The sequence below is a fragment of the Neurospora tetraspora genome (assembly GCF_033439725.1).
Source record: "Neurospora tetraspora strain CBS 560.94 chromosome Unknown B0H65scaffold_7, whole genome shotgun sequence".
In the NCBI taxonomy this organism is placed as follows: Eukaryota; Fungi; Ascomycota; class Sordariomycetes; order Sordariales; family Sordariaceae; genus Neurospora; species Neurospora tetraspora.
Window position 1 is genome coordinate 204317 of NW_026944389.1, and position 16565 is coordinate 220881.

General features: G+C 44.6%; 2 protein-coding genes and 1 non-coding gene across 3 annotated transcripts; 1 reads left to right on the forward strand and 2 right to left on the reverse strand.

Annotated features, from left to right (window-relative positions):
- Positions 1–792: 792 nt before the first annotated feature.
- B0H65DRAFT_281799 (putative RhoGAP group protein) lies at positions 793–3109 on the reverse strand. Its single transcript, XM_062822887.1, has 2 exons — positions 1712–3109; positions 793–1639 (listed from the first exon to the last, which is right to left on the reverse strand). The coding sequence occupies exons 1-2, from the start codon at positions 2859–2861 to the stop codon at positions 897–899; spliced, it is 1893 nt and encodes a 630-aa protein (XP_062678106.1). The 5' UTR covers positions 2862–3109; the 3' UTR covers positions 793–896.
- Positions 3110–12250: 9141 nt separating this feature from the next.
- On the forward strand, positions 12251–14076 carry B0H65DRAFT_281815 (zinc-regulated transporter 1). The gene is made up of 2 exons (XM_062822888.1): positions 12251–12470; positions 12681–14076. Exon 2 carries the CDS (start codon positions 12694–12696, stop codon positions 13966–13968), a length of 1275 nt encoding a protein of 424 aa, XP_062678107.1. The 5' UTR covers positions 12251–12470; positions 12681–12693; the 3' UTR covers positions 13969–14076.
- A 701-nt stretch (positions 14077–14777) lies between these two features.
- B0H65DRAFT_t413 lies at positions 14778–14849 on the reverse strand. Its single transcript has one exon. It is a non-coding gene; the product is annotated as a tRNA-Arg (tRNA).
- Positions 14850–16565: the final 1716 nt, after the last annotated feature.

Below are 16565 nucleotides of genomic sequence, written 5' to 3' on the forward strand. Positions count from 1 at the left end.
AAGCATAGAAGAGGGTTTAACCCCTTCGGTGGTACGCCGTAGAAACTCGATCGTAGATGTAAGAATTTTCTCCGTGGATGGTGTTGAGACATTGACACATGTCAGCTTTGCAGATAACAGGTCTCTGTATATGCACCGGACCGGAAGCTGCATGGAGGTATGCAGTTCAAGGACATGCCCTCGATTTCGGGGCTGACCCCTTTGGTACAGATCTTGTTGGGGAGAACCTGCGGTGTAAGAACTACTCAAGATCAAGTATGAGGGTATCTCTCCATGTGTAACGGCAGGCGGGCGAGGCCTGAAGAGGGGATGGCAGCGATGGTTGCAACCTCAGACCCGGTGTGCCGGTGAGCGTTGTGCAGGTGCGTATGAAACAGGGTCGAGGCAAGGCGCCCTGTAGTCCGGCGTCCGGGCAGCCTTCAATTGAAGTCCGAAAAAAATATTCAGATGCACCTTCTAATGGTGACGGTGCTCGAGGAGTGGCGGCGATAAAGAGAATGACAAGTGTTCTGGTAATCTGGTTTTCTCTGCATCCAGACGCTCGAGAGCCAAGGAGTAAGCCGATGACGACGAATCACAAGCACAAAAGACCAGGAACCAATGCTTAAGGTACTCATCTCCAAGCCAAGAATCAGGTAACAAAGGAAATCGAAAATCAAATTGGGGGTATCTCTGACACATTGATCCATGCTTCTAATGTCCAATACTCCAATGTCCAATACTCCAATGTCCAATTTCGAACCGCGTACTGCAAACAACAAGGAAATATCCGCCTCCACGAAGCTCCAGCTACGATGCGCATGTTCCTCCTCATCTAAACATATAAAATGTCGAACCGTTGGCGCCCACCATCTGTTCCAAACCCCATGCAGTCTCGAGTTTCCAGTGTCTTATCATCACGAATAACTCTGCCCCCCCTTCCACTCCATAATCTCCCTCGTGCTCGGCAAAAACAGCTCCGATTCTCTCCTTGCCCGTCCAGGTGCCGTCGCCGCCTTCCCAATACTCGCCGCATAATCCCCCCTCTTCTTGATCAAAAACGCCAGCGCCAGCGTAGGATGTGCCGCCGTCTTCTTCCCCAGATTCATATTATCCGTGTGAAACATACTGCTCGACAGCTCGGAAGCCAGCCGGCGCGCGTCTACTTCGTGCACCACCCCCTGCCCCTGACCTTGTTGTCCCTGTCCCCCCAGCACGCCTTTTCTTTTCCCGTGTGCTGCTTGTGCTTCGGCGAGCATGTTGGCTGTTGCTCGGCTTCGTAGTAACATCTCGGCGAAGAGGTCGAGGAGGTGTTTGACGAGGTTTCGGTTGTGGAGCGAGAGCCGGTTTAGTGCTTCTGTCCAGAAATCAAAGCCCATGTCTTCTAGCTTGGAAGCGGCAGGTTCTATTGCCCCTTCTTGTCGGGCGAGCATGATCCAGCTTTTCAGTACGGACTGCGAAACGACCGGTTTGGGTAGCTCGCGAAGATAGATGAGGATCAAGCGGGCTGCGTCGTAGGGCGTGTAGGGGTCGCCTTCGGGACCTAGGGAGTTGAAATCAAATTCGTCGCCGTAGGATGGGCCGGTGTTGAACACGTTTTTGAGGTGGGCAACGTTGTGCGAGTTGCCCGTAGATGCGAAGAGCGATGGGTCGGTGCAACCTGGAGGTCAGACGGCGAGGTGGTTAGTGGTGATGTGCCAAGAGACGGGGGGAGGAAGGGTGCAAGACGTACCCGAGTTTCGTATAAATTCGCAGCATTTGTACACTGACAAAGGAAACAAGCGGTAGGAGGTACTCTTCCCTCGGTGGGATATTCGAATCTTTGAAGGTGCAATCCTAATACTTTCTTTCAAGTCGACGCCAAACGCAGCACCGCCATCTTCCCCTGCTGAGCTTCCCCGCCTCTGGACATCAAGCGAGTGCGACGGTGACGGCGGCCCGTATTCCGATCTGCTGGTGTACGATGATAATGATGATGGTCCAAATGGTTCGGCGCCTGGTAATGGGACATTCTCGAGCTTCGGTCGTTCTAGCTTGTGTGATGTTAGGGACCGCTTGTGGTCCGCTGACGCATTCCTCCTCTCGCTCGACGATGATCCAGGCCAGATGCGAGCCAGTAACCCGCCCATCCGACGCGATGCATTCTTCGCGTTTCGGTTCCTCTCCTCTGATGACCCGCTAGTGGTTGACGACAGTGACTGCTTCTCCGGCGACCCGTCCATCTTCAACATTGGCCCGCCAATGGATATCGACCGCATATGTGCGCTACCGGGTTGGACTTTCGGGGTTTCGAAGCTGGATAGACTGGATACTGTATCGGCTGTTCCTATATTTGAACTATTTGTGATAGAGACCGCATCGGCGTCGGGAAAGCGATTCGACATGTTCGATACTGGCCGCAAACTAGGTGTCCTCTGTCCGTAGCTGGACGTGGTTGAACCGAGGCGAGAACGGTAAGGGGTCGACAAGGGGTGGAAAATGTCGTCGAACTGAAACCCATTACAAGTAGGCGTGATGGGTGAGGGTGTTGAAGGACTGGCGGTGACGCTCAGGTCGTCTCGACTGGTCAACAGCTCAGGAACATGGTGGTGATGGTATGGGATCCGGGAGAGTCGGTGAGAAAAGTTCGGAATCGGTTGGGGGGTGGCATGGCCATCAGTTGTATGAGCATGGCCTATGGAGGCCGATCTTGATAGTATGGAATTCGTGGAGTGGGGTGCGGCAAGAAACGTCCGTGACTGAATTGGCATCTGAGGGGCGTAGGCGTGGTAGACGTGGACCTGTTCCCTGTCGTTCCTGTAGTCGACGTTACACTCGCTCGAGGAGAGGTCCGAGTCCGGGTCTGCATCGACATCGTCGGTCCACATTGCTGATTGGGACATGATCCTGTCTGTTTCCCTAAGCCGAGGATAGTTTCATGTCTGGTCAAGGTGTCAAAGATCTGGCGCAGGTTTTTTTTTCGGTCTCCTCGACTCGGGGGTGACTTGGCTTCTTCTGTCTTTTTGTCCGTCCAGGGTGGATTTGTAAGTGTTTGTCCGGATCCTGGTCGCAGCCCAAAAGGGAGCAAGGGGTTTCAAGTGCCGGACGGTTGGCGTACAAGACAAAAGAAGTTGGTGTGGTGGCCTAAGTGGCGTCTGGGCGGCGTAGTATCCAAAAGTCACTTCCTCCTTGATGACAGCCCTGGTGATGTGGCCCTGGTGGCTTTCTGTTGGGCGCTCGGATGGCTTCTTGTTTGCTCTTTGTATAGACAAGGGCTAACACGAAGGAGCATGTCTCGCCAGGAGTGTTGGTCGAGTTGTACAAGCGTGGGTGATACACTAGAGAACAATAGATGCAATGATTGCCCTCGAGTATCGTCAACTATCGTGACATATCGTGCTGTATCGCGGGTGACCAGATATTAGACTGACAGAAAGTGAGACATTGTCGACGGGGAATTGTACATTACCTGGGTGAGGGTACCGAGCAAGTGCCGGGGGGCATGCCGGGATTCCGATATCTGGGGGAGGGAGGATCCAGGTACAGCATAGTAGACAAGGGGGGAAACGAAATGAAGGCGGATGTTGCGTCGTATTGACCGTATCGAACGTTGTATTGAATTCCTGTTGCGGTTGCAGTGTCCGGATCAGCAATTGTTTGCTGCTTGAAATCCTGCTTGCGGCTATGATGTTGGGCTATCAACGGTTGCCAACTGTCGATCAGGCTCATGCCAACGATGGTGGGTGATGTGCAGCAGTTGGTGATACGCGACATGTTTAGATTTTGCAACATTGAAACAAGAAACAAAAGTGACAAGTGGGAAGAAACGGGAAAGGAGATCGGAGGTCCTTCCTTTTCCGGGGTAATTGTTGGGGAAATTGGGGGTATCTGGGCTGTCTGCAGGGGCTTGCTTGCATCTGAGACACCTCAGGTACTGCCGTGGACGGACAGGGCGTTCGCCAGGGCAAGGACGAGGGTTGGGCTTTACAGCGTCTAACGCCATAAAGCGCTAACAATTATCGGTGTCGCTTATTATCACTGAAAGAGGAAGGAAACAGTGAGCTTCTTTCTCACGAGAATCCACCGAAATCCACCGCATCCACACCGCTAAAACCTGTGCCTGAGAAGCGCCGAAGTTTCAGGGCCTTGTCCTTGTTCAGAAAAGTGACGACACCATCACAGAAACAAAGAATCTCAACGGTTTCCCTTCACCCACGTATTCCCGCTGCTGTGCCCGTGGTCAAGATGTCTGTTTTTGAAATGTGGAAAGGGGGTCTTTTCGGTAATTCCAAGGCAGACTTTGATGACTGCTGCCATAACAGTGTCTGATATCGCCATCGGTCTCGGCCTTGCCTTCGTCTTCCTGCTGGCCCCTAAACCAAGTCCGCTTGGCGTACCATCGACACAACTGTCCACCGATGTCCACCACCAACATCCGGGTTGGATCGCTTCCGTCTTGGAAACATCATCAGGGCCATGAATATTGTCGCTTCCGTCAAAGCAAACAATCGATCAAACCTGTACTGTCGAGCGCGTCGTTGGGACGGAATCAGGAAAGTTCGGTGCAGAATGTCCAGTGCAGATTGAGTATCTCGGATGTTGTCGAACTGTGGCGCTGACATGGTCGGACATGGCGTTCTGATTAGTTGGGTGCGCATCTCCTCGTCATACCGGAGGAAAAAAAACTGACCATGCCCATTTAGCAAAAACGACGCGATCCTGATGCTCGAGTTTTGACTTCATCATGGTTTGTGACGAAAGCCGCCCAAACAGATACTGGTGAAAGAAAGTGTGTAGATTGCAGACGGTTGCACTAACAGCATTCCTCGGTGGGGCAGTAGTCAGTTGTTAGTGCTAACCAGTCCATATCACAGCTTCACTACCTCTACACAAACACAGGCGGTACAACTGGAATACCGTTGACGCAATCGACAGAATAATCCCAAGCTTCCAGAAAAAGCACAAAGTTCCGTGACACGGGCTGCCTCACCTAGGTAAGTGTTTGCGGCGCACCATCGTCACCTTGCTACACAAAAGGTGTTTGCCCGTGAGGAAGGTTACCTTTTCCGAAGCTCTTGTCCCTGTGACCGCACATGGCCACCCGGGGGAACAAGCTCACCATGGTCCGTGAGTCGTTCGTCCGTCCTCCCGTCCGTTCCCGGCCCGGGCCCAAGTGCCTTCTCCGGTCTCCTACCCATGAAGCCGGCGTAAATAGCCCGGGACGGACCGGCGTGAACCGGCCAAGTGTTGTGCACCTCGAGAATGAGCAGTGAAACTGACGGCGCGGCTAATGGTATGCCGTATGCTGCAATGCGATCTGAACAGCAGCGAGGTAACTCCGGAAATAACAAGGTGATATGAGTAGCAAGGTCACCAAGATGAGACAATCTGATTTCTTTTCCCAGGTGCAGGGTAAACGGGGAGGCTTTCCTCCGCCGCACAATGGAGTTATCGCGTCACCGTACTACTTTCCACTTCCCGCCCATAAAAGGATTTAACGTCCGTTGTTGTGTCTCGTCACCTCACCGAGGCTCGGTAAGTGCGCTGAGTCGGTGACATGTTGGTGAAACTTTTGTCGTAAGCCACCTCTAACAATGCGGTCCTGTGTACCTAAGGACAATCCGCACGCTTGGAAAGTCAGCGCGAAAGCTGGGAAGCTGTTGATGAGGTACGAAGAGGCTGATGTCTCGGATGAATACATGGTCTCAAAATGAAGGGACCATCAGCCATTTCCATGACGGCCGAGAACCAGGTCCAGAAGTCGTCCAAAGTCAACAAAGACAGCCAGGGCTAGACCCTGATGAGATAAGTGTGATATTACTGGTAATAATCGATATGGGGTTCAACGTGGCTTGATTGTATCTGTGTGTGTAAGACTGGCTCTACAAACTCGAAGCTCTAACATCTGGATAAATCCCGCATATCCCAGCCCAACTGGGCACGTACATGCCCAATAGATCCCCTAGCCTCTAACACACCCTCTTAAATTTAGTATACAAACTATACTAAATCTACTTAGATATACCTTAAAATACCCTGAAATCCTCCCAAAACTAGCTAAAAATAATATTATTCCTAAATTACTTCCTCGTTATAATAGCTTTTAAACTTTCACTCGTAAAAATCTTACCTTATTATACTTACCGTCACATTTACCGATTCGTTGCCCAAATCCTCCTCTATAAAGTCCTCTATACCCTTTAAACGGCTTATAATGATATTTCCGCTATAAAATTCTCGTAGTTGAATTTATAGCCGCTATAACTCTATAAATCCTAACTACTCTATAAATTTTAAATATATTATAGGAAGGAGGCTCTTTATAAGGCTATCCGCGATCTATTTTTTGGTAGGTATGTAGACTACGTCTATTAATTTCTTTTCTTACGCTTACTTTAACTAATATTTATATATATTAACGTATTTAAATTTAATTACGAACCAAATTCCTTCCTTTATAATAAATTATATCGTTTATTTATTATTATAGCCTATAGGCGTAGCCTCTTAATTTTCGAATCCTAAGGTAATTTCGTTACAGAAATAGCGGGCGTAGATTACCTCTTTAATTCCTTAGCTAAGGAATAATAGTTCAGCCTCCATAAATAAAATTATAATTATATTTTATTTATTATGATATTAATTAATAGTAGCGCTTAGTAGTTTAAATACGAATATTTGTAAATTCTCTCGATTAAAAGAATTATTTATAAATAAAGAGTTAATTATAATATAGAAGTCCCAATAATTTTTACTAATTAATTAAAAAGTATAATTTTAAATTATTAGAAGGTAAAGGAGTATTCTATTTATAACTATATAATACGTTAAATTAGGGTTTAAATTGAATTAAGCGAATTTAAGGACCAGGAAAACTATATTTAGTCGCGACGTAATAATAATATAGAGAATCGAACTAATTTTAATTTAATATACGTAAATTTTGTACAGGGCTACGCTATTTTAATAAAGTAAGAATTCCTCCGTAATTATAGGCGTAAAATATAATTTCTTTATACACTTAACCTTCTCCGCGATCTTCTAAATATAATTATATTATAATAGCCAAATTAATTTCTTTTCTCAGTCTCGAATAATTTCGATATTTAAAAATTACTTTAATAGCTCTCTACCCATTAATTAATATTTCTTCTCTATAGCGGCTATTACCCCTTTAATTTTAGCAATCTCTTTATCCTTATAAGGAGCCTATTTACTACTTAGATATTCGCCTTTAGTTACGTATAGTTAATTAGATACTAGTATTTGCTATTATATAACCCTAGAGGTAGTAAATATTATATTTTGTAAGTATAGGATTATTAAGGCCGTTCCTTGGCGAAGGAGACAGTAGTTATTCTTAGTAAGAGAAGTAGAGTAATACGAAATATTGGGTAATAATTTCGATTATATTTTATTGCGGGTATATATTATTTTTATAAAGTATTTTCTAAATAGGCGAGGTCTAGAAATATCTTCTAATTATATTTTAATATTTAATTTATAACATAATTTTGTATAGGTAATAGCAGGCGCGCTAGTTATTAATTCGAGTAGTAAGTAGGTGTAGTGTAGCGTTTATTTAGGGGCTTAGAAAGAAATTTTGTTTTTTTTAGTATTGTTAGTTTTCCTTGTTTAGATAGGTATTTGGTTGGGTGCGGTTGTGCTAGATTTTGGTTATTTTCGTATATTTAGCTGCGATATATTTTATATTGTAGGCCGTGCTCTCTAAAGGGGAGGAGTAAGGGGGTAATATTATAGGGCTAGAGCCTAAGGGTTAAGTTTAGTTATTACTAAGCCAATTATATATAGCTAGCCGACGCTAAGGCTAATGTACCCCCTCTAGTTGGCTGGACCTACCCGACTGCTTAGCCTGCCTAGCTTGTGCGCCGCACTTTAAAACCTTGTTTCAACTGCACCCTTTTGGTACAGTCTTCTTTCTTGCTCTCTTTGTCAAATATAGCATTCTAACTTTATACGACTGCTCGCTGTGCAATATTCGTTCAGACTCATTACATATAGCTTCGACCTATAGGACGTTTATTTATACAATATTTATTTAATAAAAATCTCTTGATTATACAATTAACTTTTTAAGAGAGATATTAAAGGTATTATAAATTTCTTTAATATTACTACTAAGAAAGACCTCGTCTTTATTAAATATAACATTTCGTATAATGATAATAGAATTAATATAAAGATTCCAAATCCTATAAATATTCGTTAATTAATATTTAATTAAATAGTCGACTTAAGTACAACCTTTAAACTTTATTAATTTATTTCATTCTTTTATAGTTTTTATTATAAGAGTAAAGGCTTTATAGCTATATATTTTAAAGTATATAATAGTAAAGGAGGGGTTTAATAGAATAACGATACCGTTTCTAAATTAATAGTACGTTTTAAATTAATTTTAAGAAGATTCCTAATAATATTCCGCTTTAGGAGTTAAATTATATAAGTATATAACTATTTTAATAATTTCTATTTATAATTCGTAAGGAAGATTTATATTCAATCATATTATTATACCCTTAATTTTCATTATACCCCTTAAACGCTCTACGGCGCCGTTTTAAATTTATGTATAAGGCGCTAAAGGCGTAATACTAATTTTTTTCACGGTAAATTAAATAATAATTTTTTTATTACTAATTATTTTATTATCGTATTCGATTACCCGAGGTATAATCTAGTATTAAATCTATAACCCTACATAAAGGGATTCTAAATACGTAATAATAAATTCGGCTTCTCTATTACCTATATAATATATTTAAACGAATTTAAATTATTGATCTACAATTACTATTAAATTTAAGTATTTCTAACCCCCTACCTTCACTTCTTTATAAAAGAAGAAATCGATAACTAATTATAACCTAAGGCCCTTTAAATAGTTACGAACTTTTCTATATACTTAACGTTTTAATTTAATTTTAATATATAATTCGTAATATATTATATCTAATTCCTTAAATCGTACGCTATATTTTTATTATATTAATTTAATTAAAGTTTCGGGTGCCGGGTAGCCAAATTAAAAATATTAATAAAGGGGCTTACCCTCTTAGGGGTTCCGCTTAATATAATTTATATATTATATAGTAAAAGAAAATTAGTTAGCGCTATTTTATAGAAGGATATATTTTAATATAAATTATTTATATTTAAAGAGGATATAATAAGTAAGGGATTTCGTAAAGCGAGAATATAAATAATTATTCTTATAATCCTAATAAATTTATTCATCCTCGAATTATTTTTTAAAAAAAAAATTATAAACTATATTCAATACTAAAACGATATTAGGAAATTAAAACTCTCTATCTCCATCGTCGTCCTAAACCGTAATTATAATAATATTATACCCCTCTATAAAAATCCACTTATTTCCTGCTTATACGTAATTATTAATATTTAAAGGGGTAAAGTTTTTAAAGCAACTAACATTATTAAAAATATATATTATTATACTTAAATCGAAGATTATAAAGTCTCTTAATAAATATACAATACTATATTTTATTATAAATATTAAAAAATTACTCTTACCTACCTAGCAACTATAGAATTAATTATTTCAATCCTTATTATCCTATTACATTCGCAAATAATTAATAGCTTCTTCAAATATTTTATCCTTTTTCAAATTAATATAAGCACGCTTCTTAATAATAACATTTTTAATCTAGCTTTTAAAAACTAATTATAATTTAATATAATAATACTTATTTAAATTATAGTTCAATTATTTATAAAGCTTATATAAAAATCGATATAATTATTTATTCGCTAGTAAAAATAAGGAGGAGGTACACTTATTTTTATTAATATTCTTCTTAAATTTACCGTTCTTACTTATAGCCTCTCCACGTCCCTTTACCTCTAGATTAAAGTTTTATTTATTATTAGAAGCGTTCTCTTTAATAGGTTCATTACTTAATATAATTACGAACGTAATACTCTTAAATAGGGGGGCGCGACCCTTTCCCTAAATAGTATTCGCTATACTATTTTATAAAAGTCTTTAATTATAATACGGAAAGAAATTTAAAATTAAAATTTCTCTTAATCTCCTTATTATACTAAAATTGGTATTTACTTACCTAAGTGGTATAAAGATTCGACTTCATAATAATATAGAATTTTAAGAACTATAAATTTAATTTATTTATTCTAATAATTCCTCTAATAATATAGAGGGCTATAACCACCTCCTAATAAAAAGTCTAATTATACTAATTATAATTAACTCTACTAAGAGGTTTAAAAATATTAATAAATTTAATTTAGGCGAGCTTCTTTATTTTACAATTATTAAAAGCGGTAAATTTATTAAAATTATTATACTATTTATATAAATTGATATATTTAATAAAATTAGTCTCCTAATAATTATTTCAAACGGTTTTAAATATTTAGCAATTTAATATAATATTTTTAATATCTAAATTAAAGAAAGTTTTAACCTCTATACGCCAATCCGACTTCTCAATGATATAGTTATAATAATTATATTTATAGTGGAAAATACAAAATTTAATGGTAATACATAGGGTAATTTCCCTATCCTTTTTAATTTCTCTAATTTCTTTAACGGGAATTTCCCCTTAATAATTAGTAATATTGGGTTCTATTGGTTCGGTTGGCTAGAGAACGTAGTTATTTAAATCAATATACTTCTAAAGACCCAAGTTCTAAGCTATAGAAATAAAAGTATCTTCTTAAACCGGCTAATCCTTAGGGCCTTTAAGGGTAACGCTATTAATTTTAGTCGTAGATATTATTGGCAATCGTTTAGTCGGTTGTCGTTACTGGCAATAATTTTAACAGTCGAATTAATAAGACTCTTGATTATAATATTACTAGTAATAATTGATATGGGGTTTAACGTAGCTTAATTGTGTCTGTGTGTGTAAGATTGGCTCTGCAGACTCGAAGTTCTAGTATCTGGATAAATCCCGCATATCCCAGCCCAATTGGGCACGTGCACGCCCAGTGGATCCCCTGGCCTCTGACAATAAGATGACTGATGAATCTTTGTCTCAGACCGCCCTGGGTCGCTCTTAGTAATCAGGGCCCTGTCGTCTCCAATTGGTTGCTTTCCCGCGACAAACGCTTCCATCACTGCCGTCGAGCGGCTCTATCCAACAAGGCGACCGTTGGCACAAAGATTCCAGATCGAAAAAATCACGAGATATCGAACGGATTTCACCATCACAGCGGCAAACAATGCTGATTCGGAAGATTGTACCTTGCTTGCGAAGCGCGAGTACAATCTGGACGCCTTCTTTGTCCCTCGTCGGGTCTCACAACCTCCAAGTGCCCCAACCCCAAACGTCGGAAGCGGAGGAAGAGTTCCCCGCAACATCAGTGGAGACATCATAGCTTGACAAAAAGCTTGACCATCACGAAATCCACCAGTGATGTGATCCTAATCTCCATCCTAGCGCCCAGTCAGTGATTTGACAAATGACCAGCTGCTGTTTGTTTCCACAACGAAGTCAAGCTTCAAACGGCAGACAGGTCATGCATGCGTCATCCATCCGACGCACAGACCACAAATGAGAACCTCTACGGCCAACCTCTTCTGGGGTCCAAACTCCAAAATGCATCACAATCTTTGCGCAAGGAAGTAGCTTTAAAAAGGCACAAATGCGCCGGGTCGACGTGACAATGAATGACCCTGAGATTCGTGTCTTCTCTCCACCGTGTTATATACTTTTGATGATCCCCAGCCCAGAATTGCGTGTTTCGTGGCCGAGTGAACGAGAGGTTACTTTGTACTCGGGATTGACGGCACAGGTGATGGCCGATGGACGACGTCAAGTCTCCGAACTGTAAGTCGACGACCCCGGAGCCGCAAGCCGTATTGACAGAATGGAAGGTGGTGGGAGCGAATATGCCAGAGGTGCAGCCAATGCGGTCCGTTGGCGCTCCCTCCTTCCTTCCAACAAGAAGAGCAGGCCAACCAACAAGGTCAAGGTGGAGGAGCCCAGTCACGTCCCTTTTGGCCATCAAGGTCCTCAAAAAATCATCCTGATCCTTGAGAACCCCGCGGGTCAGGCATGGAAAATTCTGCCGGGCATTATACTGCATCTTCCGATTTTCGGTCCCGGTCGCAGATATTTACCTTGGCTTCCCTTCGATGGTAAATAAGAAAAGTTCAGGTTACCACCGTTACCGTCACTCCATTTCGTCCTTGTGCCATCAGTTCACAATACACAGTCCACGCAGGCGGCTGATTGCAGCAGTTCGGACGACAGGACACCTTTCTGGAATCTGGTTTTTTTTCTGATTCCAACCTGCAGACCTGCTGCCTATAAAATCCCACAAACTTTTTCCTTCTGGAAGCAATCTCAACTTCTTCCTTTCCCTCACCAACAGCTGGTCTGCGAACTTCAAGTTGCCAAACAGCAACAAGCTCCAGCGCGACGATCAAGAGAGGCCAGACTCTACTAGTCTACTCCACTAACTAAGACAACAAGTGCCACGTCGCTCAGGTACGTCGTTCATCCATCGTTCACTAGGCTCCTTCCGACTTCGCGCGTCGGACAGAGTCCCCCCACCTCGGCCCCTCGCGTTGTGTAGTCAGCACTGCTCATGTTCTGCGTGACCTTGAATCTCTTCAACGCATCAACTTCCTCTCATCCTTTTCCACCTAAAACCTCATCATCTTTCTCCTCGTCAACGCCATCTGACGAGTATCATAGTTAATCAACAAACATGTCTTCCGCTGCCGACGCCCCCTCGGCCTACGTGCCGTTCAACCCTCACCGCGTCGACCTTGACACCGCGGACCCCAAGGCCGTGGTCTGCTACCTCAACAGATCGTCCAACGACTATGATGGTCGTGTTGGCCTCCGCATCTCGGCCCTGTTCGTCATCTTGGCCACGTCTTCTATGACCACTCTCTTCCCGGTCCTGGCCACCCGCATCCCTCGCCTGCGCATCCCCCGCTATGTGTACCTCTTCGCCCGCTACTTCGGCGCGGGTGTGATCATTGCCACCGCCTTCATCCACCTCCTCGACCCCGCCTACGAGGAGATCGGCCCCGCCTCTTGCGTCGGTATGAGCAAGGGTTGGGACTCCTACTCTTGGCCCCCTGCCATCGCCATGACTGCTGTGATGCTTATCTTCCTCCTGGACTTCGGCGCCGAATGGTACGTCGAACAGAAGTACGAGGACCAGGTCGACGTCAGCGTGGAGAAGGTTATCACCACCTGCCCCGGCCACAGCACCGACGGCGCCAACTCAACCGACGAGGGTCACAGCAGTGAGTCTCACGACGACTGCCACAACTCGCCTCGCAAGCAGTCCACCACTGGCCACGACGCCCATGCCGGTCACCAGTTCCTCCACTCTGGTGATCAGGATTCGCAGCTTCCCGCTCATGGTGCCACCGCCGTCTCTCCCACCACCGACTCCCATGGCCACGACACTAGCAAGGACGCCATCGACATCGAGTCCCACGCCTTCCTGACCGGCGACTCCCCTGCCTCGGAGCGCATCTTCCGCGAGCAGATCGCTGCGTTCCTGATCCTCGAGTTCGGTGTCCTGTTCCACAGTGTCATCATCGGTCTCAACCTCGGTGTTGTCGGAGAGGAATTCTCCACCCTTTACCCCGTCGTCGTCTTCCACCAGGCTTTCGAGGGCCTCGGTATTGGTGCCCGTCTCTCATCGATTCCCTTCCCGAAGCGTCTGGGCTGGATGCCCTGGGCTCTTTGCGTTGCTTATGGCTTGACCACTCCGATCGCTCTTGCTATTGGTCTTGGCTTGGCCACTACTTACGAGAGCACCGGATTCACTGCTTCGATTGTTTCCGGTGTGCTTGACTCCATCTCGGCTGGTATTCTCCTGTACACCGGCCTCGTGGAGCTCCTCGCCAGGGACTTCCTCTTCAACCCCAACCGCACTCGCGATAGGACCCGCATCATCTTCATGCTGGCTTGCCTGTTCGCGGGCTGCTTCGTCATGGCTCTTTTGGGCAAGTGGGCCTAAGCCACCACATCGGGAGTTCACCAGTCACCACAATCGGGAGGATGTATCACGACAACTGTTAACGGTCTTCAAGCAAGCGATTTTTGTCTGGTTGGAGGGATCTGTTGGTGGCTTAGTGCATGGAAGGATACCCACATAGCATTTGCATTTCTCGCTTCATAGCATGGCGTTATGGGAAAAGGCATAATGGGAGGAAATACTCGGAACAGGAACCGGTCATGGAAGGTCGGGATAACATGGTACACAGCACATAACGATACTATAGGAACAGGGACCGAAAGTCTTCTGCAGTTGATAGTTGCCACTAAGGTAGCTTAATTGTAACAAGTAGTCACACCTTCGACTTCCTCGTATGCATTGTGAATATGTATGGCTTGTCGCTCTCCTTCCGTGCAAAGGGGAAAGATAGGTATTGGGGCGAAAGCTTACTCGATGTCCACTTGGATTATGTGTAGATGATACTATCAAGTTGACTCCGAGCAAGGAAAGATATACGCAGTTGTCTAAACGAAACAATCTACACGTGTACTGCGCTAGGGAACTGGAAACATTCCCCATTATCTTGCCTCTCGCATCTTGAACTTGTGCTGTGTGGAAGGACAAGTCATTTGCAGCCCTGATGTTACACCACAATAGCAACGATAATATCTTCCCCAAAAATGTAAGTATCCAATTAGCTCCCAATGCGCGACAGTGCAAGAAAGAAATAAGATAAAGTAAAGAAAAAACCAGAGAAAGGATTAAAAGCCGACGATGTCAAAGATCCCCGGGCAGAAAAAGTCCAAAAAGAGAAAATCCTCAAAAAGAATCGATCCACCCAGGGGTCGAACCTGGAACCTCCTGATTCGTAGTCAGACGCTCTGCCATTGAGCCAGCGGACCTTGAGGGGTTGTTGAGAACGAGCTCGGGCCACGTGCATATGAAGGTCTGCAAATTGTAAAATCGTCGCTCCCGTTGTGCTGATGCAGGATAATCATCGCGGCGGGATGTCGAGATGCGATGCTGGGTTTCTCGAAACAAAATCGGCATCAATAGGCAGAAACACGAACGAAGGGTTATTAAGAGGCTTCAAAGAAGCGGTTAGAAAGCAATTTTACCGCTTCTCAAATCATTTCTACCGATCATGTTCCGAGTGTCCACGGCGTCTAGGGTCTTGGACCCTGGGTTGATGAGCTGCGATGGAAAGGAACATGACATGGTCAAAATGCGCAGATTTCCAGTTGACATGTTGACTGGCGCCAAACGAAAATTAAAAGATGAGATGGATAACGTATGAAGACAGTAGCATGTTGTTTGCAATCCGGATCGCCGATGGGGCATGGGCATGGGCGTGGGATGCTACCCGCCTTTCGTCCTCTGGATCTCCTGTTTCGTCTGACCCTGGAAGTGATTATGGTCTATGATAGAGGTAATCAGTAGAGGTAGTACAAGACCAAACTCCCGGTGAGATCGGCAGTTTTAGTTCTTGTTTGCATTTCTACTGGCCGGTTGCACGGTCTTCAGTCCGCTGGCCGACGCGCTCCCGTCTTTCGCTCTCGTCCTGACCCCTCCTCGTCGATCTTTCTGAACTCCGTCCCTTTCCTTTCCCTGACTCCAAGATGAATGCCTTTATTATCGAGAAGTTTCATCAACCGTGTTTCCCCACTCTTTTACCCCATGATCGTTTCCTTCTGTAGTCCAGATGATGGTGCCACCACTGCCCGCCGTTTCCATCACTCTAGGCAGTTGCCTCCCTTCTCACGTCCCCCGGTTCTCGTCCCTACAAAGCAAAGACGGCAAGAACTACCGCCATTTAGACTCGACTCAATGAGTCGTCTGCCGCCGTTATCCGTTCGACGCCCTCCCTTCCATCACCAAGGGGCACGATCTGCCACTTGAGGTCGAACAAGTACAACGACCCGCCGGGGCACTCTCCAGCAGTCACTTCGCACGACAGAGTTGACGCAGACGGCAGGAAAGCTACTATACCTTTACCGATCTCGGCCGACTTGGCCCATCACTTCTAACTCACAAGTGGAAAGCAAGACTCCCAAGGTGTATCTAGGCAGTGGACGATAGCGCATAATCCGCGGACCCCTCACCCCTCAGCGCGTGCATTTCACCCCATCCCAGCGGTTCAGACCAAACGAGGAAGCCACGCCCGCCTCGATCTTGACCACTGATCACTCGTCGCAACTTGCTCCTTCCAAGGCAGCAGCTTGCAAATTCTGAAAAGTCAGACGACCAAATTGCCAGAAGTTTCTGGCCTTCTCTGCCGCTCTGGACGCTCCCGAGGCGGGCTATAAGAACCCTCCTTCCTCCCACTCTCGAGAACCTCTCCCCTCTTCTCTTCTCCCATCCACCAGCTTTCGAACAACATTTCGCGTCTTCAAGACTTTTACCGCAGCATCAACACTCAAAACCCATCAACTACCAAGAACAAACGACAGTCAAGATGTCTCCTTGGTAAGCACCGCTTCCTCCCCACCTTCTCCCTGCTTCCTTTCACCTTCGAGCATCACCTGGCCTCGCCTTGCTGCCTCGCCTCCTTGTCGTTTGTCGCAGCAACTAGCTAACGGATCTTGTCTCCCAACAGCTCGTGCACCTCTTGCAGCGGC